The 26,151-nt window shown below is 36.1% G+C and overlaps 1 protein-coding gene across 1 annotated transcript in view; it reads left to right on the top strand.

Moving 5' to 3' along the window:
- MAP1B (microtubule associated protein 1B) overlaps positions 1-26,151 on the top strand; it is a 153,167-nt gene that overhangs the window by 34,621 nt on the left and 92,395 nt on the right. The window contains exon 2 of the mRNA XM_053701440.1: positions 2,000-2,101. Within this exon, the coding sequence (XP_053557415.1) occupies positions 2,000-2,101 (102 nt within the window). The remainder of the gene's footprint in view (positions 1-1,999; positions 2,102-26,151) is intronic.

The following is a 26,151-nucleotide window of genomic DNA, read 5'->3' as shown; positions in this document are numbered from 1 at the left end:
TGCCAGGACAGATCGGTGATACCTGTTGAGGTGAAGGCAAGGTAGGAAGATCTTCAGGGGCTTAGTGTTAGGTTTATTTAAGGGGGGTTTGGGTTAGATTAGGGGTATGTGGGTGGTGGGTTGTAATGTTGGGGGGGGGGGTATTGTATGTTTTTTTTTACAGGCAAAAGAGCTGATTTTCTTGGGGCATGCCCCGCAAAGGGCCCTGTTCAGGGCTGGTAAGGTAAAAGAGCTTTTAAATTTATTAATTTAGAATAGGGTAGGGAATTTTTTTATTTTGGGGGTCTTTGTTATTTTATTAGGGGGCTTAGAGTAGGTGTAATTAGTTTAAAATTGTTGTAATATTTTTCGTATGTTTGTAAATATTTTTTTTATTTTTTGTAACTTAGTTCTTTTTTATTTTTTGTACTTTAGTTAGTTTATGTAATTGTAGTTATTTGTAGAAATTGTATTTAATTTATTTATTGATAGTGTAGTGTTAGGTTAATTGTAGGTAATTGTAGGTATTTTATTTAATTAATTTATTGATAGGGTAGTGTTAGGTTTAATTATAACTTAGGTTAGGACTTATTTTACAGGTAATTTTGTTATTATTTTAACTAGGTAACTATTAAATAGTTCTTAACTATTTAATAGCTATTGTACCTGGTTAAAATAAATACAAAGTTACCTGTAAAATAAATATAAATCCTAAAATAGCTATAATATAATTATAATTTATATTGTAGCTATATTAGGATTTATTTTACAGGTAAGTATTTAGCTTTAAATAAGAATAATTTATTTAATAAGAGTTAATTAATTTCGTTAGATGTAAATTATATTTAAGTTAGGGGGGTGTTAGTGTTAGGGTTAGACTTAGCTTTAGGGGTTAATCCATTTATTATAGTAGCGATGAGCTCCGGTCGTCAGATTAGGGGTTAATAATTGAAGTTAGGTGTCGGCGATGTTAGGTAGGGCAGATTAGGGGTTAATACTATTTATGATAGGGTTAGTGAGGCGGATTAGGGGTTAATAACTTTATTATAGTAGCGCTCAGGTCCGCTCGGCAGATTAGGGGTTAATAAGTGTAGGCAGGTGTCGGCGACGTTGAGGGGGGCAGATTAGGGGTTAATAAATATAATATAGGGGTCGGCGGTGTTAGGGGCAGCAGATTAGGGGTACATAAGGAAAACGTAGGTGGCGGCGCTTTGCGGTCGGCAGATTAGGGGTTAATTATTGTAAGTAGCTGGCGGCGACGTTGTGGGGGGCAGGTTAGGGGTTAATAAATATAATATAGGGGTCGGCGGTGTTAGGGGCAGCAGATTAGGGGTACATAGGGATAATGTAAGTTGCGGCGGTTTACGGAGCGGAAGATTAGGGGTTAATAATATAATGCAGGGGTCAGCGATAGCGGGGGCGGCAGATTAGGGGTTAATAAGTGAAAGGGTAGGGGTGTTTAGACTCGGGGTACATGTTAGAGTGTTAGGTGCAGACTTAGAAACTGTTTCCCCATAGGAAACAATGGGGCTGCGTTAGGAGCTGAACGCTGCTTTTTTGCAGGTGTTAGGTTTTTTTTCAGCTCAAACAGCCCCATTGTTTCCTATGGGAGAATCGTGCACGAGCACGTTTTTGAGGCTGGCCGCGTCCGTAAGCAACTCTGGTATCGAGAGTTGCATTTGCGGTAAAAATGATCTACGCTCCTTTTTTGGAGCCTAACGCAGCATTTTTTTGGACTCTCGATACCAGAGTTAATTTTATGGTGCGGCCAGAAAAAAGCCCGCGTAGCGTTAACAGCCCATCTACCGCCAAACTCCAAATCTAGGCCCTAGTTTTTTATTGATACCTCAGGCAGCACTTTATTGCTGTATCTAAAATGAATTAGACCTACCAGGCAATTTTATTAGAAAGACCTTTATAAGACCTCCCCACTAAAAACCTACATCTGAATGAGAATAAGTATTTATGAATGTGTTGCATTCCATACATTGTAAGCTTAATTATAACTTTTTTTTTATAGGAATAAGATCATGGGACACCAACCTGATCGAATGCAACTTGGATCAAGAACTTAAGCTTTTTGTCTCCCGTCACTCAGCTAGATTTTCTCCAGCAGCTAGAGGTGAGATACAGTTTTAATCTTTTATATTTCTGGAAATTATGTATTGAAATCTGTTTTATACATATATTTTAGTCTATATCATGCTTATTGTATACATTTTATGGGAAGGAAAAGTGTTTAACCTCTTAAGGACATATGACAGATTTTTTCTGTCATAAAACAATTGAGTAAACTGAAAGCTGTGTCCTTAAAGGGTTAAAGGGACAGTCTACTTGAAAATTGTTATTGTTTACAAAGATTTACCTCTGTTTATGAGCCTACCTAGGTTTAGCTTTTAACAAAGAATACAAAGAGTACAAAGTAAAGTTGATGACAAACGTAAATTGTAACGTTGTTTAAAATTGCATGCCCTATCTGAATCATGAAAGTTTGATTTTAACTAGACTGTCCCTTTTACAGAAAGTATGTAGTTAATGGAAATCACTGAAACCATGGAAAGCAAGTGCAAGAAACTCCACTGTAAAATATGTTTATTCTGTAGGACTGCCCACATGGTTATTTACTTTTTAGCCATCTGCAGAACCTGTTAAAACCTCTGTGTTCCAGGGACAAATCATCTTCCGGCAAAGTCAGATGTTCATTTTTCTAAAGGCTTATAAATTACCATTAGGTTTAGAAATAATAACTTATTAGTTGCTGATCATTTGCAAAAATCCAAGGGCTCTGAGCTAAGCACTTTGCTTCCCTTGACAGAGAAAATGCAATAAATAACACAGATGTATTATAAATATGCATGAAGGACACAATTAAATGTTATTGATCTTGCATTATAGTAGGCTGGTGCTTTCTTTAGTGAATATGCATATTCATATCCATTCTCATACAGACTGTGTTAAAATACATTTTTATGTATTTTAGCGCCTTGAGACCCTCACGGGTGATTAGTTTGCGCTCTATAAGTACCCAATAGATAGATAGATAGATAGATAGATAGATAGATAGATAGATAGATAGATTTATGTTTATTGAAAATTCAGAGGGTAATTTGAGGTTTCTGAGACAATATCCTCTGGATTTAATAATGTTTTTAAAGGGATATAAAACACAAAATGTTTATTTTGTGATTCAGACAGAGCATACCATTTTTTCCAGTTTACTTCTATAATCAAATTTGCTTTATTCACATGATATTCTGTGTTAAAGGGACACTGAACCCAAATTTTTTCTTTCGTGATTCAAATAGAGCATGCAATTTTAAGTAACTTTCTAATTTACTACTATTATCCATTTTTATTCATTCTCTTGTAATCTTTATTTTAAAAGCGAATGTAAGTTTAGAAGCCGGCCCATTTTTGGTTCACAACCTGGGTTGTCATTGCTGATTGGACAGCACCAATAAACAAGTGCTGTCCAGGGTCTGAACCAAAAATTGTCTGACTCCTTAGCTTCGATGCCTTCTTTTTCAAATAAAGATAGCAAGAGAAAGAAGAAAAATTTATAATAGGAGTAAATCAGAAAATTGCTTAAAATTGCATGCTCTGTCTGAATCATGAAAGAAAAAAATTGTATTTAGTGTCCCTTTAAAGAGATACCTAGGTAGGCATCTGGAGTATAACATGGCAGGAAATAGTGCTGTCATCTAGTGCTCTTGCCAATGGATAACAGTCTTGGAAAACTGCTGCCATATAGTGCTCCAGAAATGGACCGGCTCCTGAGTTTACGCCCCTGCTTTTCAACAAAAAATGTAAAGAGAACGAAGTCAAAATGACAATAGAAGTAAATTAGAAAGTTGTTTAAGGTCGCATGCTCTATCTGAATTATGAAAGATTTTTGGGGGGTTTCATGTCCCTTTAAGTACAGTATGTCTTCCAACCCATATTTTACAGGTGTGGTAGGTATTTTTAAGGTTAGATCAAAATAAGATAATAAAGGATAACAATAGAAATAAAAACCCTAAGAAGTCATTTAAAATCTGTCCCAGCTTTAATTATTCCGCATAATTATTTATGCTAATTTATGCTTATTGGCATGGCTGGTACTTTTTTCAATAAAGCTGGCAGCCCTAATATACATAAAACAAGAACAGTCTATAAAACTATTCATTATTATGAAATTTTGCATCTGCTAAAATACTATAATTGTTAGATCTGTTATATTCTATCGTGTTCTTTATAGCTGTTGATGTAGTTTTTTTCCATGCACATCTGCAGCTATCTACAAGCTGTGACATGTATTTAAATTAGAGTTTTGTGTTAAATGATGTTGACATTAAAAATTTGTGTCAATTTGCCTTTATCTATTAATCTGTAAGGATATAATTAAATTTAGATTCTTTGATTAGTCATATTTCCACTGCTGCTACTGCAAGGATTTCAAATTTAGAGTGCATACTGTATGAAAACTATTAAAACAGAATTGTGTGAGATAAACCACAATGATCTATATGATCTTCAATCTTTTATGATTAGAGATTGTTGCTTTTCACCTTATGAGAACAGACTATTTTTTTCTTAAATTACTTGTATAAGAGATATATCATGTGCTGATTGTTGTAATAAAGTAATAATTTGTAAGCAAAATGAATACTTGTTCCTGGTGTATAGGGTGAATTTTCTTGTACCTATATTTGCATATTATTTTTTTAACCAGTTGTCGACCTAATATATCTTTAGAAACATATATTTTCATCTCTGCTTGAACAGTGGTAATTTATTGAACTATGTTGGCAAGTGTTAGCAATAAAGCGTTCCAATTAAATTAGTTTCCATGGTAACCTGTGACATTCCGTTAACTCATTCAGGGTTATGTGCTGTGCTCTGTAGCGTGCAACAGAACTAAAATAGGTAAGACCTTTATTTATTGCATCTTTCAGTGGTAAATTATAGTGGTACAATGAGTTATTTACCAATACACATAATGAAGGCCCCTTCTCTGATGAGAGATCAGGTAGTAGTGATTGGAAAAAATGACAGTTTGTTGGGAATGATATTTTAGTGGTAAATCAGGGAAAACAGAATATAAGCCTCTTTAGGTTATGTTGTAGGCTTTGTCGTTAGTGACAAGCTTGTCTAAATAGGTGTTTCTTGAGAGCATTACTGAGGTTTCCTGGAAACCAAGGTACTGTCTCGGTTTAGGTTATAAAATCTACAGTTCCGGAAATAGCCTGAGCTTACCTGTTTTTTTAAAAATAGGGGCAAGTACCAGTGCAAGCAGTCACGTGGCAAGATTTTCATATTGGTAATGAAAAGGAAAGGGCAGCTGTCAAGGATAGCAGAGGGTTTTTATACAAGGAAGTAGCAGGTTCTTTGCAATGTATGGTACATTGCTTAATTTCTAACTGCAAAATTAAGTATTGAGGCCATAAATAACTGCTTCATCTAAAACACCCCCTCCAAATATTTGTCCTCGTTTGCGATACAGCAACATTGAAGAGTATGGCAAAGTATGCAGGGAGTTCAATATCTGGAGCTCAAGAAATGTCTTGTAGATGAGAATATAATGAAAGGATGGCATTTGATGAAGTATATGGAAATCAAAACAGAGATACAGATAAGGTGGAGATGGATTATAATTATGGTCAGGTTTTTTAATTATATTGTAAGGAATGTAATGTAGAAGATAATGAGCAAACATGAGACTGACAGAAAATGATTGCAGAACTGATTGGGATATTGGATGTCATCCTAAGCCCCTTTTCTTCATACATACCATGATTACTTTATATTTCTTCCTTTGACGGCTCCTCGGGGCCTCAAACCTGCCATCATTTTAGGTTGCTCTCCTTGAGCAGATAAATTATTCAGTTTCAAAGCTTAATGGGTGCAACTTGTGCCGTCTGGAGTTCAGTGATTGAGGACAAAGCTTGGATAGTTCAGGCAGATTTTTCATGGTAAAGTGTTTTGGTGGCTTATCATGCTTTGTAGAGAAGTAGGCTCATAAAGAGAGGAGAACATGATAGTGAGAAGTCCCAGTTTGATGAAGGGTTGGGAGGAAAGATAACCCCAGGGTTCTATACACTTGCATTAGTGCATTTTATAGGTGAAATAAAATTAAATAACGTGAATTGATTTTTTTTTTATCTACTTGTCATGTAAAAAATGTTTTCATTATTAAAGTATGACTAAAGAAGCTTATTTGAGTCTTATAGGAATTTTAAGGGAAATTGAACCCAAGTGTATTATTATATGAATCAAATAGAGCACCCAATTTTAAACAACTTTCCAATTTACTTCTGTTATCTAGTTTGCTTTGTACTCTTGCTATCCTTTATTGAACAGAATACCTAGGTACAGGATACATAGGTAGGCTCAAGAGCAGCAAAACACTATTGGGAGCTAGCTACTGATTGGCAGCTGCACATACATTGGCTTTGCTGATGTATTCAGTTAGCTCCCAGTAATGCATTGCTGCTCCTTAAACAAAGAATATCAAGAGAACAAAGCAAATTTGATACTATAAGTACATTGGAACGTTATTTAATAAAACAAAATAAAAATTGGTAGTGGATCCCTGGTTATCATGAGGCCCCTTTTTAACATGCATGTAGGACAGCCTACAGCTATAGTAACCTTCTATAGTAACCTATAGTAGGACTTCTGGGGAGTACAGGCAGCAACCCACAGCTAAGGTGCATAGTAAATTGGGCACTGGGCTGGGCAGGCACAACTTGGCATGGTGTGAATATATCTACAAACAAAACTTACACACCCATATATATGAATGTTTATATACACTTGGCGTTGATAGGAAGACTCACTTTTACATGAATTACTGAAAAAATAAAAATAAACTGCTGGGCACTGCATCTTCTGCTCTATGTACATAGTTTGTGTGTACATCTATAGTTCATATAGTAAAAATGCAGCAGACATTCAATCATTTGGGTCAGTATATATTGAAATATAGAGCATCTAAGCGCTTTGCAGCAATCCTATGGAGACCTGTTTATTATTTATAGGCTTTTAAAAATGTAAATTCTTTTGAAATATTAATGAATTTCAGTTGTGTTTTAAGTGCTACTCAGAAGGCTAAGTGTCTGCTCCAATGATAAATGTCTCTGATCAAAGGATATATTTAGGTAACTAAAAGAAGAAATGCTAGATTAAATATTACACAAGAATGTTCACATGAAACGTCTGAAATATTGCTCATAAAGCTTGTGCTTAGATCATTTAGGCATTTTGTTTAATGAACCTGCAGCCGCCATGTTTGCAGTAAGTCCTGGGCGTATAAGAATGAATCCCTTGATCGGGTGTAACGTTTCACAGAAGCATATTTACAAACTGAAGCATATCACAAATATGCATCTTACGGCATTAAAAAATACAGCCCATTAAATATAGTTTTAATATTATTTAAAAGGACATTAAAAGCTATTTTTTGTTTGTTGCCTCTAAAATATTATATTTTAAATATGAGCAAATACATCTTTAACTGTTAAAATACTTTTTTTTTATTCTTGTGGGTGCATATTGCTGTCAACCAACAGAGCTGGGTAAGTTGTCTTTATTAACCAGTAAAGAACTGATACTCATCAAATCTGATTACAATACATGAAGAAATATTAATACATAATATTTTTGTGGCCTTTGCAATCTCCTGTAACAGGTTACAGATGGAGAGATCTGCAGTTGACACAGTAGTCAGAGGGGTCAATCCTGTTTCCGCGCGAACCTTTAGGCCCGCCAGAAACAGGAGTTAAGAAGCAGCGGTCTATAGACCGCTGCTCCTTCCCTCATACGCCACCTCCGAGGCTGCGTACAGCAATCCGCCCGATCCTATACGATCAGGCTGATTGACACCCCTGCTAGTGGCCAATCTGCAGGGGGTGGTATTGCACGAGCAGTTCACTAGAACTGCTTGTGCAATGCTGAATACGGACAGCGTAAAGTGACCCCTTAGTGTTTTACAACTTCATTCCTTAAAGGAATATAAAAATCAAAATTTAAATGTGCATAAATGCATTTCAGTTTTAAATAGAATTTTTTTTTCAATATATATCCATTAGCAAAAATGCTTCTAGTAAATGTTATTACTGTCTCAGTAGCATATGCAAATATGCTACGTGTGATTAGAGAATCAGGATTCAAAAACCATGCCTGTTCATAGAGCTTGTGATGGTGTGCATTGAGTCAGTGAAGACTTAATTTATGTCATGCAAATCCATTGCTTACTCTATGACACTGTTTTTCAAACCTGTCCTCAGACCTCCATAACAGGCCACATTTTGAGGATTTATGAACTGGAGCACAGGAAATAATCAGCTGATTAGTAAACACGGTTATTTTACCTGCTCTCATCCAAGGTAATCCTGAAAACCTGGCCTGTTGGGGAGGCCTGAGGACAGGTTTAAAAACCAGTGCTCTATGAGAAGGTGTGGTGTTTGAATGCTGGTGCACGGGACACTCACAGCATATGTGCGTATGCCGCTGAAAAGCATTAATAACTTTTACTAAAAGCATTTTTGCTAATGGTAGTATAGTGCAAAATTTATTCTAGATAATCCGTGATTCAGATACTAAACAGCCTAAAATACTTACAATCTACCCTGGGAGGGGAAAGCTGGAGTTAAGAGATATTGGCTTAGATCCGTTAAGCTCACTGCAAGGCTGAACATTCAAGTAGGCCCTATTCCAGTTCAAAAACAGTTATCAACATTTTTCTAAAAAATGTTGCATCAAATTTCCCCTGGCACTTGCAAATACATTCTGTAGCTGCCCTTTCAATTAGAATAGGATCTACACGATGATTTGTGTCAGAAGTTTAAGGTCCTTTTAAATTAGTAACGTATTTAATTGACTGCTCCTTATTTCGCCCATTCTCAGTTAGGGCATTCTCTACTGTTTAAATAAGTTCAGGCAAATGCAGTCCAGTATAATATTCAATTAATACTTAATATTTTTTACATAGCAAGGTATTCAGGAAAACTCTAGAAATGTGTTTCATTTTGCATTGCATTGTACGGAAATTTGATAGCATCACAATTAGGCTAAAAGGGGCATACTTTGGACATCTGTCGAATCTGTCAGATTACACCAAGGATAGTGTGGCACATACCGTTTCCTGTATCCTTCTTTAGATCACACATTTATATACTATTTTCACACTAAAAGATAGAGCCTGAGATGAACTATATTATTCTCCTGTGTTACAAAACATTATTACATTTGTAATACAAAACTGTCACTTATTCCAATTAAACACTAATAATATTTTGTACTATAAGATCATTTGCACATTGAACACTTTGTTGAAACATTTATTAATATGTGTTTATTTTCTTATTTATGAGCTGTAAATCTTAGTACTTAAAACACCTATATTGTTGGACCACACTAGGATTAGGATGCAAATTGGTATTACAAATCCATGGTAAAGAAGAATTACCATAGAATGTATAGCACACCCTATACTTTCAATGGATATCACGACCGTGCTAAATATTGCTTATATTACAAGTCGAAAGTTATCTGTTGTGCTCAAGCGCTAATATTTTTCAATGGCACTAATATTTTTGCGCTCCACTTGTTATCAGCAGTCCATTTTTCCCATGCTCAGAGAAGGATAGAATGCAACTTAAGCTACCAGCATAGCGTGAGAAGAGCTCACTTTGCACGAAAACAAATTCATTGTTTGCTGTTTTTAACACTCTGTTTCTTTTTGTTTACTTTGATTTAGGATATTTGTTTTTACTAAAGGAGTACATTTTCATATATCTTTAAAAGGTCATTATTTTAGTTGTGAAACTGGACCAGATCTGCTAAGATGTTTGTCAAAAAGGTTTTTGATATTGCAAACAACTTGCCACCTCTGAGACTATAATCTGTACATTTATATTTCAATTTACATTGAAATATAAAAAATGTAAAAAGAAATATAATTAGCGTTATGTTTGCAAATTCTAATTTTATTCTTGACATACTGTATTTTTCTTAAATTATTTTTTTTAAGGACAAAGAGAAGTACATACAGTAGTATAATTATATGAGCCTTACTCATCTCAACGAGGTGTAATATAACATAACCACTGCAAGAGAAATAAACTTAATATAAAGAATATAAGAGTATATTGGCTTGTGATATACATTAGTCCAGAGCAGGAACGGTATCATGTGTGCATAAGAAATGTAGATTCACATGACAGTAAGTCCATGAATCCTCCATATAGATGTTGCAATTTTTTCCAGATAAATAGTGAAGATCTTTGATGAAATCGGTCTTGATCCATGGAGCACAAGATAAAGTTCCAATGTTTGACTGAACTTATACAAGCAACTTTAAATGCAATGTCCAAATATTATGTTTTATTCTTAATCTACAAGAGATGATTTTTTTTTTCTTTCTTTCTTTCTTTCTTTCTTTCTTTCTTTCTATATAACATTATAACCGAGAACAATAAACTCAATAAATATAACATTGAAAAACAGTGAACGTTTATTGACATATTTTTTCACTACAAATGGGACTGTACCAGGTTACTTCTTCATATGAAATCACACTTTCATTGTAGCTGAATTTATAGAGGTTTCCTGAAAAGAAAAGGTTGATTAGCCCTTAAAATGTGTCACAGCCTTCAATCCCCATGGGAGAATGTGAAATGAAATAAAATTTGCTCTGCCGCCCAATTTATGTTCACCCCTCCTCTTTCCCTTGCCACACACACTGAGACAGCTTATCCCAAGGGTACAGCGTAATTAGAGCCTTTAAAATCAAATTGTAATCCATGAGGATAAAATTTAAATCACTCTTCACAATCTGATGGAGGTTATTAGTATTCAGGTTCAGTTCCCATGCACAGCTTTCAAGTGGCTTATGCTACAAGGCGTTTTTGCACGCTTAGATCCGTTATGCCCTTTGGACTTGTTCCACATAACTGTAGTAAAATTAGCTAGGCAATAGATATTTAGTTGAATATCAGCCTAACAGTTATAATCAGTGTATACTTGGGATGTCAAAAAGCCATTGACTTTTTTAAATCGTATTGCATAAATTGATGGATAACACAGAGACAGGATTTTTCCATAGCAATGATAAACTGGAATAATGTTGAATGTTATCGGCTTGACCAATTGCATTATCTTCTCTGACATTTTTATGCTGACTATAACCAAGCATTGAAAATATTTCTTAAAATGTTTGTTACCAGAGCACAATAAAAATATAAATTGAATAGGGCATGATAAGTAAGATATGTAAGACATCTGTAAGACCAAACCCTTTTCTAACAGAAAAGAAAGCTATCCTTGTACAAATATTTAGAGAACAGGGTGGCGTTATAGGTGATATTCAGAAGAGAATGACTTAATTTATGAAAAAATTGGAACCATATATTCTAACTTTTCCTATACATTTGTAGAAACTTGGGGGCAGTTTCCGGCGAGCCTTCTGGCTCGACGGAAACAGCAGTTATGAAGCAGCGGTCTATTGACCACTGCTCCATAACTGGTCCGCCTACTCTGAGGCTGCAGACATCAATCCGCCTGATCCTATACGATCGGGCTGATTGACACACCTGGCCGCGAATCTGCAGGGGGTGGCATTGCACAAGCAGTTCACAAGAACTGCTTGTACAATTATAAATGCCAACAGCGTATGCTGTCGGCATTTATCGATGTGCCGCGGACATGATACGCTACATTGTATCATGTCCGTCCACACTTTAATAAATCATCCCCTTATTCTATATTCTTTTAGGGATTCAGAGTACATTCTAAATGCAAAGCTGAGAGGGGAGTGGAATTTAAATTTTTGTGAAATACAGCAAACTGAACAACTAGATAGTTGAAATTTATGAAAACATAGAGAACCTTTGAATGGCACCCTGGGTAAAGATAGATAGCCGAAAGAAGGCTGTTTATTCATTAAGTTATATCTGTTTTTTATAAAAAGTAGTCACAGACATGTTTTTTAGGTAGACTGCTTCCAAGGCTTTATTAAGTATTACTAATAAATGGTAAAACTGGTCACAGATTTTGACAAGATATTCCAATTGTATGATAATTTTTTTATTTTGGATCTTGTAGACTGTAAAAGACTCAATCTGACAATACACAGTTCTGAAGATAATTCTTTCAGTGTATCAGAGTTCTTGTATTTTGTTGTGGAATTGTTTCACCTGTAACAATCAAAAATAAAATATTTAATAAAAAATAAATTTAATCTTTTTAAATCTCTAGTCTCAATTTCAATCATGCTTTTCTATATAAAGACTCAACTTTGCTGATTGTTAAAATCTTAATATTAAAATCTAAATATTTACCAATATATGAAGGTTTATTTTTGAGAATTAGAATACAATAAGGTATCTTAAATAGAAAACTATCTTTAGATCGATTTTTCCTCAAAAAGCTCTTTATAAAAAAAAATCTAATTGAAATAATTTTTAAAAAATTGTATTTAAATGGAAAAAAAAGCAATTTTTTACCCACCCTGCAAAAGTGTAGGAATTATTAATACAAGGTTGGCACTTTCGGAGAAACATGAAAAATTTATTGATTGCATTAAAAATACAAAGTGGACTGGCAGGAATGCCTCTAATCCGTTTCAGATATGGCTTAATCATAGGAACAAGTGATTATGCTAATATATCTGTGTCAGGCCCCTAGAGTCTTACCTGAGTGTGACAGAGGTCCAGTTAAACTGAGAATCAAAAGCAGGGCAGAAGTCAGGGGTCACTCTAAGAAGAAGGCTGTGAGTGCGGCTGGAGCCCAGGGAACGCACTAAAAAGTTTAGCACAGCTGATAGCCCGGGTGCACTGTGTGCATGCCGATGTCAGATCCGGCTACAGAGGAGTGTGCTAAGTTTACCCCATAGGTCCCTTAGGCTTCCTTGGATAATTATGCAAATTTTGCAACCTGCGCTATTTGTGTCGGAAGTGACCCTGTGGCAGAATTGGTGCCAAGACTCACAGAGGAAGTGTTAACATAATTTGCTGCTTGATTATTCTGTATGGAAGTCCTGGCTCCTGACCTGCCCTTTTGGCTTTGACCCCAGCATGTATTCTGGCTTACATATGTTGCCTAATTCCTGCCTGTACCTTTAATTGTGGACCAGTGGTGGACTTAATAAACAGAGGGCCCTAGTGCAAGATGTTTTGGGGGGGCCCCGCCCCCCATTACACATCACAAGGAAGTGTCTAAATAACAACCAGGAAGGCAAGCTAATATTCTGTAGTGTAGCATAGCAATTAAAAGGACAAAAGGGCACAATAAGTGGGACCAGAGCAGAAGTGGTGTCCTCTAAATTAACAAACGCACCAGCCATACAAATTACACGTAAGTCACAAGAAAGATAGTTATATTATAATAAACCAATGGAGACAGTTAACAACTATGAGAAAAAAGTATACCCTGCACGGGAATAAACTGTTATGGGTGAGCAGCAATCAGTTGCAGCACTTAGTGGAATGACTTACAGGGTTATAGACAGGAGACTCTCTATATGACATGGCACAAATATAGACTGCAGCAAACTCACTCTTCTTGTTCTACTTTAGCAGCCAACAACTCAAATGTTCCTGTGCTTCTACTGTGGGGACTATTTTATGCAAGAGTGCATGCGCATACGGTACAGAGAACGTCAACCCTGGGAATTGTAGTTTCCCTGAAGTTGATTGAAACATTACTTCTAGGCCATTTCCAGTAGCCTAGCTACATCTGTATACACCCTGCACACAGGAGTATAGTCAGCAAGTCGGCATCAAGCTGCCCTTCCTTAACCTTACTGCACTGTTGTTATTGTTACTTTATCAAAGGGCCCTTTGTAAAATGGGTCTGGTGGTGCAGTAACTGACTGCAGCACCAGATCCATTTTAAAACAGGTCCTTGTGAAGCAATGTAGAATAACAGTTCCTTCTGGACTGGTGTGGGGATCCGTCACGTAACTTAATATACACAAATGATGTCACGTGATGTCAGCTCGGCAGTTGGCACAGTCCAGGTCCCCAAAAAAACACAGCACACTTTTATTAAATTAGCCCCCCCCGCCTTGGGCCCTGGTGCAGTGACACAGCCTGCACCTCCTGTAGGTTCGCTGACTGAGAAACTTGTTACTTCTGGAGCAGTACTTTTGACTACTCTCTCGCATGCCCCTTTTGCTTTGATGCATGGCTGTAATTTGATATCCTGGTATCGAACCCTGGCTTGTTTGCTAACCATTCTTCTGGACATTCCTTGGCTGGTAATGCCTGGTTCTGCTTTCCTGATGATGACATGCAGAATTGGCTCCAGCTAGAAATCGAGGTAACCTTCTAATTACCTATAGTAGTCTAGTGATTGCTGCTGTCCTGAACCCAGACATGAAAATTGTGCCCTGGGTGTGTGCTAGTTCACCAGCTATATTTTAGTATTATTACCCCTAGTATTCTCTCCAGGTAAAGATGATTTTATGGTGATAAAACTCAGCTTTCCAGCATGAATTGAGACCAATGAAATGTAGTTATATTGTGGTGAGCGTTCAGAGGATACATTGAAAGTAGGGAGACAGGTGGAGGGATACTCAACCAAACACTCCTCTCCTTAAAGAGACAGTATACTTGAAAAATGTTTATTTGTTTAAAGGGCCATGATACCCAAATTTTGAAACACTTGAAAGTGATGCAGCATAGCTGTAAAAAGCTGACATCTCTATATAAAAAAGCTGACATCTCTATATAAAAAAGAAATACATTTTACCTCAAAATGTCCTAAGTATTCGCACCCCATTGCAAAGGACTTTAAGCAGCAAATCAGTATGTTTGTCCCGGGACAGGCAAGGGAGTGTTATTTCCCTATTCAGTGTAAGGAAGTTTACTATAAAATCACATGAGAGTTCATGACCTCAGCACTGTTGATGCTAATTGGCTGCAGTTCATTTCTTAATTATTATTTTTTTACCTGCAGCTGGACAGCAGCTAAAGTATAACATTTTACACAGCACTTACTCTGCTGAGCTGAGGTAACATATCTTCTTTTTTTACATAGAGATTCTCAGCCTGGTAAGAATATGGTTATTTATTTGAATTCTGCAGAACTCAGTAGTAATTTTACTTGCTTTCTCTGTTGCTATGGCAACTTTTACACCTTCAAAGTGTGAATGTCACTAGGCATCTATAAAAGCTGGTAGTGTGGAAAACTGAGTTACTACGTATTCTTGTTTAACTTGGATCATTAATTATAGAGATAAGGTAAGTATGTCCCCGCCCACCAATAAAGCTGTGGGAATTGTTCTGAACAGCCAGTGAGCAGTTAATCCTTTAAAGGGACATTGAACGCTAAATAAATGCTAGATAGAATGATGCAGTCAAAGAAAAGATTAGTCTGAGAATAACATGTATAGATGCATTTTTTAAAGTTTCATAAGTTGTTTAAATATTGACAAAATAAGTGTCAAGTTTTAGTGTCTGTAAAACAATGGGAGCTGCCATGTTGTAACTTAGGTTACCTTCTCTGCTGTGGCCAATTAGGGACAGTTATAAAAAGGTTACTAAGGTGTGCAGCCATTTGTTTTGTGGAATATAACAGTGTTCTGCACTTCTATTTCTAATAGGAACTGCAAAGCACTCAATTTCAGAATGGAATTGCAAGAAAAGGGGACAAAATAAATAATGAAAGTATATTGCAGGGTTGTTTTTCTATATACGATTTATCATTCCATATTACCATCTCAAAGCGTTTAATGTCCCTTTATGCACATTTTAATGCTGTGTCCATATTAGGAGGAATGTTATAACACCACAATATTGTATTCAAACAATTATTGCTGAGACTGATAAATAAGGAGCCTATTTTATTGCATTTAAATAAATTCTTCAAAATGATGTTTATTAGTTGATAAATAAACACACAGTAATACATATTTTAGATATAAATTATAAAGTTTCTTATTAGATATCTTATCATGTTTTATTTACTATTAGTTTTATAAGTACGTGGAGCATATGAGCTAAATAGAAAATTGTATTTATTATATAACTATAGTTTGTGGCATCATTGTATTATATGTCTCTTTACTCTCAAAACAATCTGCTGACCATAACTGGACCTTAAAGGGTTAATAAACCCAAATGTTTTTCTTTCATGATTCAGATAGAGCATGCAATTTTAAGCAACTTTCTAATTTACTCCTATTATCAATTTTTCTTTTTTCTCTTGCTATCTTTATTTTAAAAGCAGGAATGTAAAGCTTAGGAGCCGGCCCATTTTTGGTTCAGAACCCTGGATAGTGCTTGCTTATTGATGGCTACATTTGGGTAACCTATAATCAAGAGTAACCCAGGTTCTGATCTAAAAATGGGCTGGCTTCTAGGCTTTACATTCCTGCTTTTTAAATAAAGATACAGAGAGAACAAAGAAAAATTGATAATAGGAGTAAATTAGAAAGTTGCTTAAAATTGCATGCTCTATCTGAATCATTAAAGAAAAAAATGTGGGTTTAGTGTCCCTTTAACATACCCTACAAAATTGAACACTATACTAGATATAAAATTCATTTGGAAAAAAAATCAGTTCAGGCAACACAAACTATAAGGGGAAACTGAGGAAACCAAATGGACTGACAAAGCAGTTTAGAAGGACCCGAGGGTCCCAACCTACAAGCCTTTACCTCTTTCTAGCTATCTTCTCTTCCTCTTCTTTACTTAACTATCTCTTATATCGGTTCTCCATCTTGAAATGGAACCTTAGAAGAGTTTAAAACATCAGGAAGTATGCCAGTAGAAATCTTTAATACATGTTAAACTAAGAGTAAACCGAAATCAACTCGAGCGAAATCCAGAAGCAGCACATCCCACTCAATAGTGTTATGAAGGACTCTCTAGGATGCAGATAAGATATTGGACATGTTTAACTGTTAATGGAACAAAGTATACACTCTAGACAAGTGAGTATGAACCAACTTGTTAATGTTAAGTTAATTAAAAATAATTATCTGTTATGTATGACTTGAACAGGCAAAAATCTAAGATTTAAAGACTAATGTAAGGAATGTTACTACATGTCTGTAACCTTTTAAGAAGTTTAATAAACAGATGGAAAACTAACATACCCTACAATTCCTGGTAACTTTCCAGGGAAGTGACAGGAACTTTGTATGCAGTAGCACTGTGCAATCTGGCATGTCATGAGCGGTGTTGAGCGGATTCAAGACAGTTCTGGAAACTGGGGCATTTGCCCTAACTGGGCAAGCTGTGGGAAGGACAGTGGGCAGACCTGCAATATCAGGGATTAGCAATTGTAATGTAATGCCTCTTAAACAGCTTGAGTAACGTCAGTGACATTAGAATAATGCACTAATGTATCTAATATATTGTTCTAGAACTAGGATTGATAAAGTTATATCAAACTCACAACCCAACAGGAATGTTGAAGAGACAAATATATATTTTTAAGTGCCAGAGAAAACATGTCTAAAAATTGGTAACCAGAAATAACACTTTAGGACCATGGATTCATGGGTCACATGATTTTTTTTCATGGCTTGTAATAGGAAGAGTTAAATCTATAAATCTGATTATTTATTTGTTTGTTTTGTTAGTGGTATAAATTGTATGTTTAACAAATAAATATGAAATGTCTTATTGTACTATCCATAACAGTTAGGACTGCTTTAAGGAGGGATTAAACAAACATTTTTTACCTGATGGAATGAAAAAAAATGACATTTCTTATGAGTCACAGGGGGTACAGACAATAAAGACAAGACAGTGGTAAGCAGGTTGAGACAGACATGCTTAAACCTAAATAAACAAGACATTAGAACAATAACCTACTCAAATGTAGGGTAGCCATAGTGGGCCTCTAAATTGCCAGAAGACGATCTGATCTATTTAGAATTGCAGGGTGGAATGTGGATCCCCAATGCAGTGCAATGCAGTTTGTTATTTTCAATAAAATGCCTCTTATTTTATAGCTTGGTTATGTAGGAGCTTTTTGAGCCTTTAATAAAAGTTTCTCATTTGCTTCTCACAAATTTACTTTATTTGATGACATCACAGAGAATAAATAGTGTCACGGTGACTTATAGTATGATTGATGTCACTATATGTCATATATATTTAACTGTTTCTTGCAGATCTGTGTAAGTTCAGTCCGAGGCTTCTAAAAAAATGTTTTTGCCGATTGTGTGTGATAAAACCTAGATTTGAACCTACCTTTCAATTTCTGGTGATATATTTAATGCAAATTTCAGTAAATATAGGATACCTTCTAACATGTTCAACAACGAACGGGCAGGCTGAGAAATCACAAATGGCAGAAGGTCAGTTCCATTATTATGATGTATAACAAATTTGAGATTTTAAACCTGAAAAATTTAGATGCCAGTACTATTTACATAAACATAAATACATTGCTGGGGTCATTTCTTGAATGTCTAAGTCTGTGATTTGTAATAATGGATATTTTGTTAAGGAAAAATCTTTATTAATACATTTCAGTGGAAGCCTATTTATCATGAGTTTCACCAATGACCTTGTGGTTTAATTAGTCTGTATTGCCATCATAAATATAGAGGATGTGATTTCAGGTTGGTAGATGTCAATAAGAAGGAAAATATATCATTTTAGTAATCTTACAACTCTCTGAGGTACCATCTCTCTGCAATAAGTCATATATTAAAAAACAGAAACTCCTTTTCTGTTTGCACCTATCAATACATAGATACTAACGCCTATTGCTGTATCTATTTAACCGAAACTGAATTATATGATATAAAGGATTTAAGTGTCTTCCTATATGTGATTACTCTGAATATATCACATACTATCAGAGTTTTTCACGGGTGTGGGAAATTAATCTTGCTGCAGCTGCTAATAACCAATTTATATTGATCTTAAACACAGAGACAGCAGCAATATAAACACACTACTCAGGGTGTCACAGTATAACTTACGTTATTTAACTATCTAACTTAATCCTTTACCCAATACTCTAGCTAATAGCTACCAATGTTTACCCTCATTTACGGCTAGATTTAGAGTTCGGCGGTAAAAGGGCTGTTAACGCTCCGCGGGTTTTTTTCTGGCCGCACCATAAATTTAACTCTGGTATCGAGAGTTCAAACAAATGCTGCGTTAGGCTCCAAAAAAGGAGCGTAGGGCATATTTAGCGCAAATGCAACTCTCGATACCAGAGTTGCTTACGGACGCGGCCGGCCTCAAAAACGTGCTCGTGCACGATTCTCCCATAGGAAACAATGGGGCTGTTTGAGCTGAAAAAAAACCTAACACCTGCAAAAAAGCAGCGTTCAGCTCCTAACGCAGCCCCATTGTTTCCTATGGGGAAACACTTCCTACGTCTGCACCTAACACTCTAACATGTACCCCGAGTCTAAACACCCCTAACCTTACACTTATTAACCCCTAATCTGCCGCCCCCGCTATCGCTGACCCCTGCATTACACTTTTAACCCCTAATCTGCCGCTCCGTAAACCGCCGCCACCTACGTTATCCCTATGTACCCCTAATCTGCTGCCCTAACATCGCCGACCCCTATGTTATATTTATTAACCCCTAATCTGCCCCCCACAACGTCGCCGACACCTACCTACACTTATTAACCCCTAATCTGCCGAGCGGACCTGAGCGCTACTATAATAAAGTTATTAACCCCTAATCCGCCTCACTAACCCTATCATAAATAGTATTAACCCCTAATCTGCCCTCCCTAACATCGCCGACACCTACCTTCAATTATTAACCCCTAATCTGCCGACCGGAGCTCACCGCTATTCTAATAAATGTATTAACCCCTAAAGCTAATTCTAACCCTAACACTAACACCCCCCTAAGTTAAATATAATTTTTATCTAACGAAATAAATTAACTCTTATTAAATAAATGATTCCTATTTAAAGCTAAATACTTACCTGTAAAATAAATCCTAATATAGCTACAATATAAATTACATTTATATTATAGCTATTTTAGGATTAATATTTATTTTACAGGTAACTTTGTATTTATTTTAACCAGGTACAATAGCTATTAAATAGTTAAGAACTATTTAATAGTTACCTAGTTAAAATAATTACAAATTTACCTGTAAAATAAATCCTAACCTAAGATATAATTAAACCTAACACTACCCTATCAATAAAATAATTAAATAAACTACCTACAATTACCTACAATTAACCTAACACTACACTATCAATAAATTAATTAAACACAATTGCTACAAATAAATACAATTAAATAAACTATCTAAAGTACAAAAAATAAAAAAGAACTAAGTTACAGAAAATAAAAAAATATTTACAAACATAAGAAAAATATTACAACAATTTTAAACTAATTACACCTACTCTAAGCCCCCTAATAAAATAACAAAGACCCCCAAAATAAAAAATTCCCTACCCTATTCTAAAATACAAAAATTACAAGCTCTTTTACCTTACCAGCCCTGAACAGGGCCCTTTGCGGGGCATGCCCCAAGAATTTCAGCTCTTTTGCCTGTAAAAAAAAACATACAATACCCCCCCCCAACATTACAACCCACCACCCACATACCCCTAATCTAACCCAAACCCCCTTAAATAAACCTAACACTAATCCCCTGAAGATCTTCCTACCTTGTCTTCACCATCCAGGTATCACCGATCCGTCCTGGCTCCAAGATCTTCATCCAACCCAAGCGGGGGTTGGCGATCCATAATCCGGTGCTCCAAAGTCTTCCTCCTATCCGGCAAGAAGAGGACATCCGGACCGGCAAACATCTTCTCCAAGCGGCATCTTCTATGTTCTTCCATCCGATGACGACCGGCTCCATCTTGAAGACCTCCAGCGCGGATCCATCCTCTTCTTCCGACGACTAGACGACGAATGACGGTTCCTTTAAGGGACGTCATCCAAGATGGCGTCCCTCGAATTCCAATTGGCTGATAGGATTCTATCAGCCAATAGGAATTAAGGTAGGAATTTTCTGATTGGCTGATGGAATCAGCCAATCAGAATCAAGTTCAATCCGATTGGCTGATCCAATCAGCCAATCAGATTGAGCTCGCATTCTATTGGCTGATCGGAACAGCCAATAGAATGCGAGCTCAATCTGATTGGCTGATTGGATCAGCCAATCGGATTGAACTTGATTCTGATTGGCTGATTCCATCAGCCAATCAGAAAATTCCTACCTTAATTCCGATTGGCTGATAGAATCCTATCAGCCAATAGGAATTCGAGGGACGCCATCTTGGATGACGACCCTTAAAGGAACCGTCATTCGTCGTCTAGTCGTCGGAAGAAGAGGATGGATCCGCGCTGGAGGTCTTCAAGATGGAGCCGGTCGTCATCGGATGGAAGAACATAGAAGATGCCGCTTGGAGAAGATGTTTGCCGGTCCGGATGTCCTCTTCTTGCCGGATAGGAGGAAGACTTTGGAGCAACGGATTATGGATCGCCAACCCCCGCTTGGGTTGGATGAAGATCTTGGAGCCAGGACGGATCGGTGATACCTGGATGGTGAAGACAAGGTAGGAAGATCTTCAGGGGATTAGTGTTAGGTTTATTTAAGGGGGTTTGGGTTAGATTAGGGGTATGTGGGTGGTGGGTTGTAATGTTGGGGGGGGGGTATTGTATGTTTTTTTTTACAGGCAAAAGAGCTGAAATTCTTGGGGCATGCCCCGCAAAGGGCCCTGTTCAGGGCTGGTAAGGTAAAAGAGCTTGTAATTTTTGTATTTTAGAATAGGGTAGGGAATTTTTTATTTTGGGGGTCTTTGTTATTTTATTAGGGGGCTTAGAGTAGGTGTAATTAGTTTAAAATTGTTGTAATATTTTTCTTATGTTTGTAAATATTTTTTTATTTTCTGTAACTTAGTTCTTTTTTATTTTTTGTACTTTAGATAGTTTATTTAATTGTATTTATTTGTAGCAATTGTGTTTAATTAATTTATTGATAGTGTAGTGTTAGGTTAATTGTAGGTAATTGTAGGTAGTTTATTTAATTATTTTATTGATAGGGTAGTGTTAGGTTTAATTATATCTTAGGTTAGGATTTATTTTACAGGTAAATTTGTAATTATTTTAACTAGGTAACTATTAAATAGTTCTTAACTATTTAATAGCTATTGTACCTGGTTAAAATAAATACAAAGTTACCTGTAAAATAAATATTAATCCTAAAATAGCTATAATATAAATGTAATTTATATTGTAGCTATATTAGGATTTATTTTACAGGTAAGTATTTAGCTTTAAATAGGAATCATTTATTTAATAAGAGTTAATTTATTTCGTTAGATAAAAATTATATTTAACTTAGGGGGGTGTTAGTGTTAGGGTTAGACTTAGCTTTAGGGGTTAATACATTTATTAGAATAGCGGTGAGCTCCGGTCGGCAGATTAGGGGTTAATAATTGAAGGTAGGTGTCGGCGATGTTAGGGAGGGCAGATTAGGGGTTAATACTATTTATGATAGGGTTAGTGAGGCGGATTAGGGGTTAATAACTTTATTATAGTAGCGCTCAGGTCCGCTCGGCAGATTAGGGGTTAATAAGTGTAGGTAGGTGTCGGCGACGTTGTGGGGGGCAGATTAGGGGTTAATAAATATAACATAGGGGTCGGCGATGTTAGGGGCAGAAGATTAGGGGTACATAGGGATAACGTAGGTGGCGGCGCTTTGCGGTCGGAAGATTAGGGGTTAATTATTTTAAGTAGCTTGCGGCGACGTTGTGGGGGGCAAGTTAGGGGTTAATAAATATAATATAGGGGTCGGCGGGGTTAGGGGCAGCAGATTAGGGGTACATAAATATAACGTAGGTGGCGGTCGGCAGATTAGGGGTTAAAAATTTTAATCGAGTGGCGGCGATGTGGGGGGACCTCGGTTTAGGGGTACATAGGTAGTTTATGGGTGTTAGTGTACTTTAGGGTACAGTAGTTAAGAGCTTTATAAACCGGCGTTAGCCAGAAAGCTCTTAACTCCTGCTTTTTTCAGGCGGCTGGAATCTTGTCGTTAGAGCTCTAACGCTCACTGCAGAAACGACTCTAAATACCAGCGTTAGAAAGATCCCATTGAAAAGATAGGTTACGCAAATGGCGTAGGGGGATCTGCGGTATGGAAAAGTCGCGGCTGTAAAGTGAGCGTTAGACCCTTTAATCACTGACTCCAAATACCAGCGGGCGGCCAAAACCAGCGTTAGGAGCCTCTAACGCTGGTTTTGACGGCTACCGCCGAACTCTAAATCTAGGCCTTAGTGACCAATCCCCTGTTATTAATGGAAGTGGTTTTTCAAGCTAAGAACTAATAATAACTAGCCACAATATTGTATTAAAGGTGGTTAATAAAGTGATTTCATCCATTACGCTTCTAAACAACATTTGGAGATTATAAATCAATTCAATTGATGAATTAGATACCAACTCAAAATATCATTATTAACCTTATGTGATTCTATCTAATACATGTTAAGCAGGTGACGAGATACCCAAGTATGTACCAAGCACACTGATTGTATAATGGTATATTATCATATAATTGTATTTACAATTCAGAAGGGGCTCTGATCATATATCTGAGCATTTCTGGAATATACAAGAATTTAAGATCGCCAAATACTGCTACTGGGCCAACAAATAAGAATTATACTAGTCAACACACCATTAGAGGCACGTATTATGTTGATTTTGTATAAATCCAACACTATCAGACAACATAACATAACTCTATAGAGACATTTTGTCATAGTGTCCACCAGAGGATTACAATTGACCTTTAGCAGTGGTGCAATTCGATAGTACCCCACTGACAGTGTTCACTTTCATTCAGAACGTGGAGTATTCAACACTTAGGTATCACCACCTATAGCTTAACCTCATATTTTTGTGAATTTCACATTTAGGCAGTAATTTGAGTATCATAATACCTTACTATGAGTCTTTCAATTTTTAATCTGCACATCCCTGTATTTTAACTCTGTTTTTATGTGTAAAAAATAAAAGTTATATTTTATTTAATCCTATGAGATCTCTCTAACCATTTGGTGTCTATGCAGCATTTAGTTATTTCATGTCACATATGCCTACTAGGAGTGCTATTAGTGTATTCTGAGATGGGTCTTTAACCCATCACTTGTTTGTTCATATGTTATTGATAGCTGTTATGTTTGGATTTTATATTTACTATAGAGAGGAAATTTCATCCCAGCATTTGTACATGTGTTACCCTATTTCTAAGTGTAAAATTTGAAAGCAGATTTTCTAAAATAAAAATAAAATGAATTATATTTTATTTTATACAAAACACATGAGAACATATGCAAGATACTGCACTCTTAACAAAAAGAAAAAGAAAAATATTGTGATAAGAACCCGATGCTTTAATGTGTATTGATAATTTTTCCTTAAAGGGCCATAATACCCAAATGTTTAAACACTTGAAAGTGATGCAGCATAGCTGTAAAAAGCTGACTAGAAAATATCACCTGAACATCTCTATGTAAAAAAGAAAGATATTTTACCTCAAAAGGACTTCTAAGCAGCATATCAGTATGTCTGTCCTGGGACAGCTAAGGGGATGAGCCTTGTGCACTCTCATATTATTTGCCTATTCAGCTTACTATGAAATCTCATGAGAGTTAAGTGAAATCTCATGAGATCACAGTAAAAGAGTTCATGACCTCAGCACTGCTGATGCTGATTGGCTGCTGTTCATTTCTTCATATTTTTTTTTTACCTGCAGCTGGGAGCAGCTGAGTATAACTTTTTACACAGAACTTACTCTGCTAAGATGAGGAAATTGTGAGGTAAAATATCTTCCTTTTTTACATAGAGATGCTCAGGTGATATTTTCCTGTCAGCTTTTTACAGTTATACTGCATCAGTTTCAAGTGATTTAGCATATGAGTATTATGTCCCTTTAAGAAAGGCCATGTTTTGTTCTGACTTAAAAATATCTTGAGCACAAAGCAACTTTACACTTAACCTCATTTTGCAAACACGGTTTAAAGGGAAGCCAAAACATTTAATGATAGAGCATACAATTTTAAGACAATTTCACAAGGAGGAGGAATGCACTACTGGGGGCGTTCTGAACACATTGGGTGACCCAATGACAAGAGGCATATTTTTGTAGCCACCAATCACCTGTTAGTTCCCAGTTAGCTCCCTGTTCACACTTATTTCCTTGTGCAGATCTATTCCACTTCAAACAAGCTTCTATTCATAGAGCTTCTTGAAACTTAGTTTGGGTTCATTCTGTGTACATAGATTTGCAGGAGGACAACTACATTATAGGGACAGTCAAATTTAAACTTTCATGATTTAGATAGAATATGCAATTTTAAACAACTTTCCAATTTTCTTCTCTTATCTAATTTGCTTTGTTCTCTTGGTATCCATTGTTAAAAAAGCATATGTAGGTAGTTTTAGGAGCAATGCACTACTGTTAGCTAGCTGCTTGTCATTGGCTCACCCAATGTGTTAAGCTAGCACTCCTTCAACAAAAATACCAAGAGAATGAAGCAAATTTGATAAAAGAAGTACATCTGAAATCTGAAGATTGTATGCCCTATCTGGATCATGAGAGAAAATGTAGGATTTATGCCCCTTTAAGGTCTATTTCTCAACTATGTTTTTTCTCAACTATGTTTTTCTATAACAAAACAAAAAATATGTGATTCTATCTTTTAGATTTCAACAAAATCCTATTTAAATGAAAAAAATTGATTTAAATAAAAAAAAAAAAAAAAAATTTTATTCACCCTGGATTAAAGTGATGTAAGGGCGCAATAAGTAAATGCACTAATTCATTTCAGAATGTTCTTATTTTACTATTGCTTGCAAATGACTGTGGCAAGATTTATCATTAGGCAAATGCGCTGAATGGTTGTAGGCTCGCTCATTTGAGCCTGCAACTGATATTTATGAAGCAGCTACTGCTTCATAATCTCTCTCCCCAATTTAAAGTTGTCGGATAAAAATCACCCCGCATTTATTTGACCGGGTTCATTGACAACACACACTCTCCTACAGCACACACACAAGCCGCGACCCAGTAAACATGGTGTTGTAACCAGTAATGGGTCCAGACCAATGGTGGTTTGAAGAACCTTGCTCTAACTAATGCATTAGAATCCTAGAATTTGGTTCTGAATGGATGATAATTTACCAAATGCAAACGCAAATTGTTAAACATTTTATTTC

The sequence above is a fragment of the Bombina bombina genome, chromosome 2 (genome assembly GCF_027579735.1).
Source record: "Bombina bombina isolate aBomBom1 chromosome 2, aBomBom1.pri, whole genome shotgun sequence".
Lineage (NCBI taxonomy): Eukaryota > Metazoa > Chordata > Amphibia > Anura > Bombinatoridae > Bombina > Bombina bombina.
The sequence above is the reverse complement of the archived record's forward strand: the minus strand, read 5'-3'. Positions and strand labels throughout refer to the sequence as shown.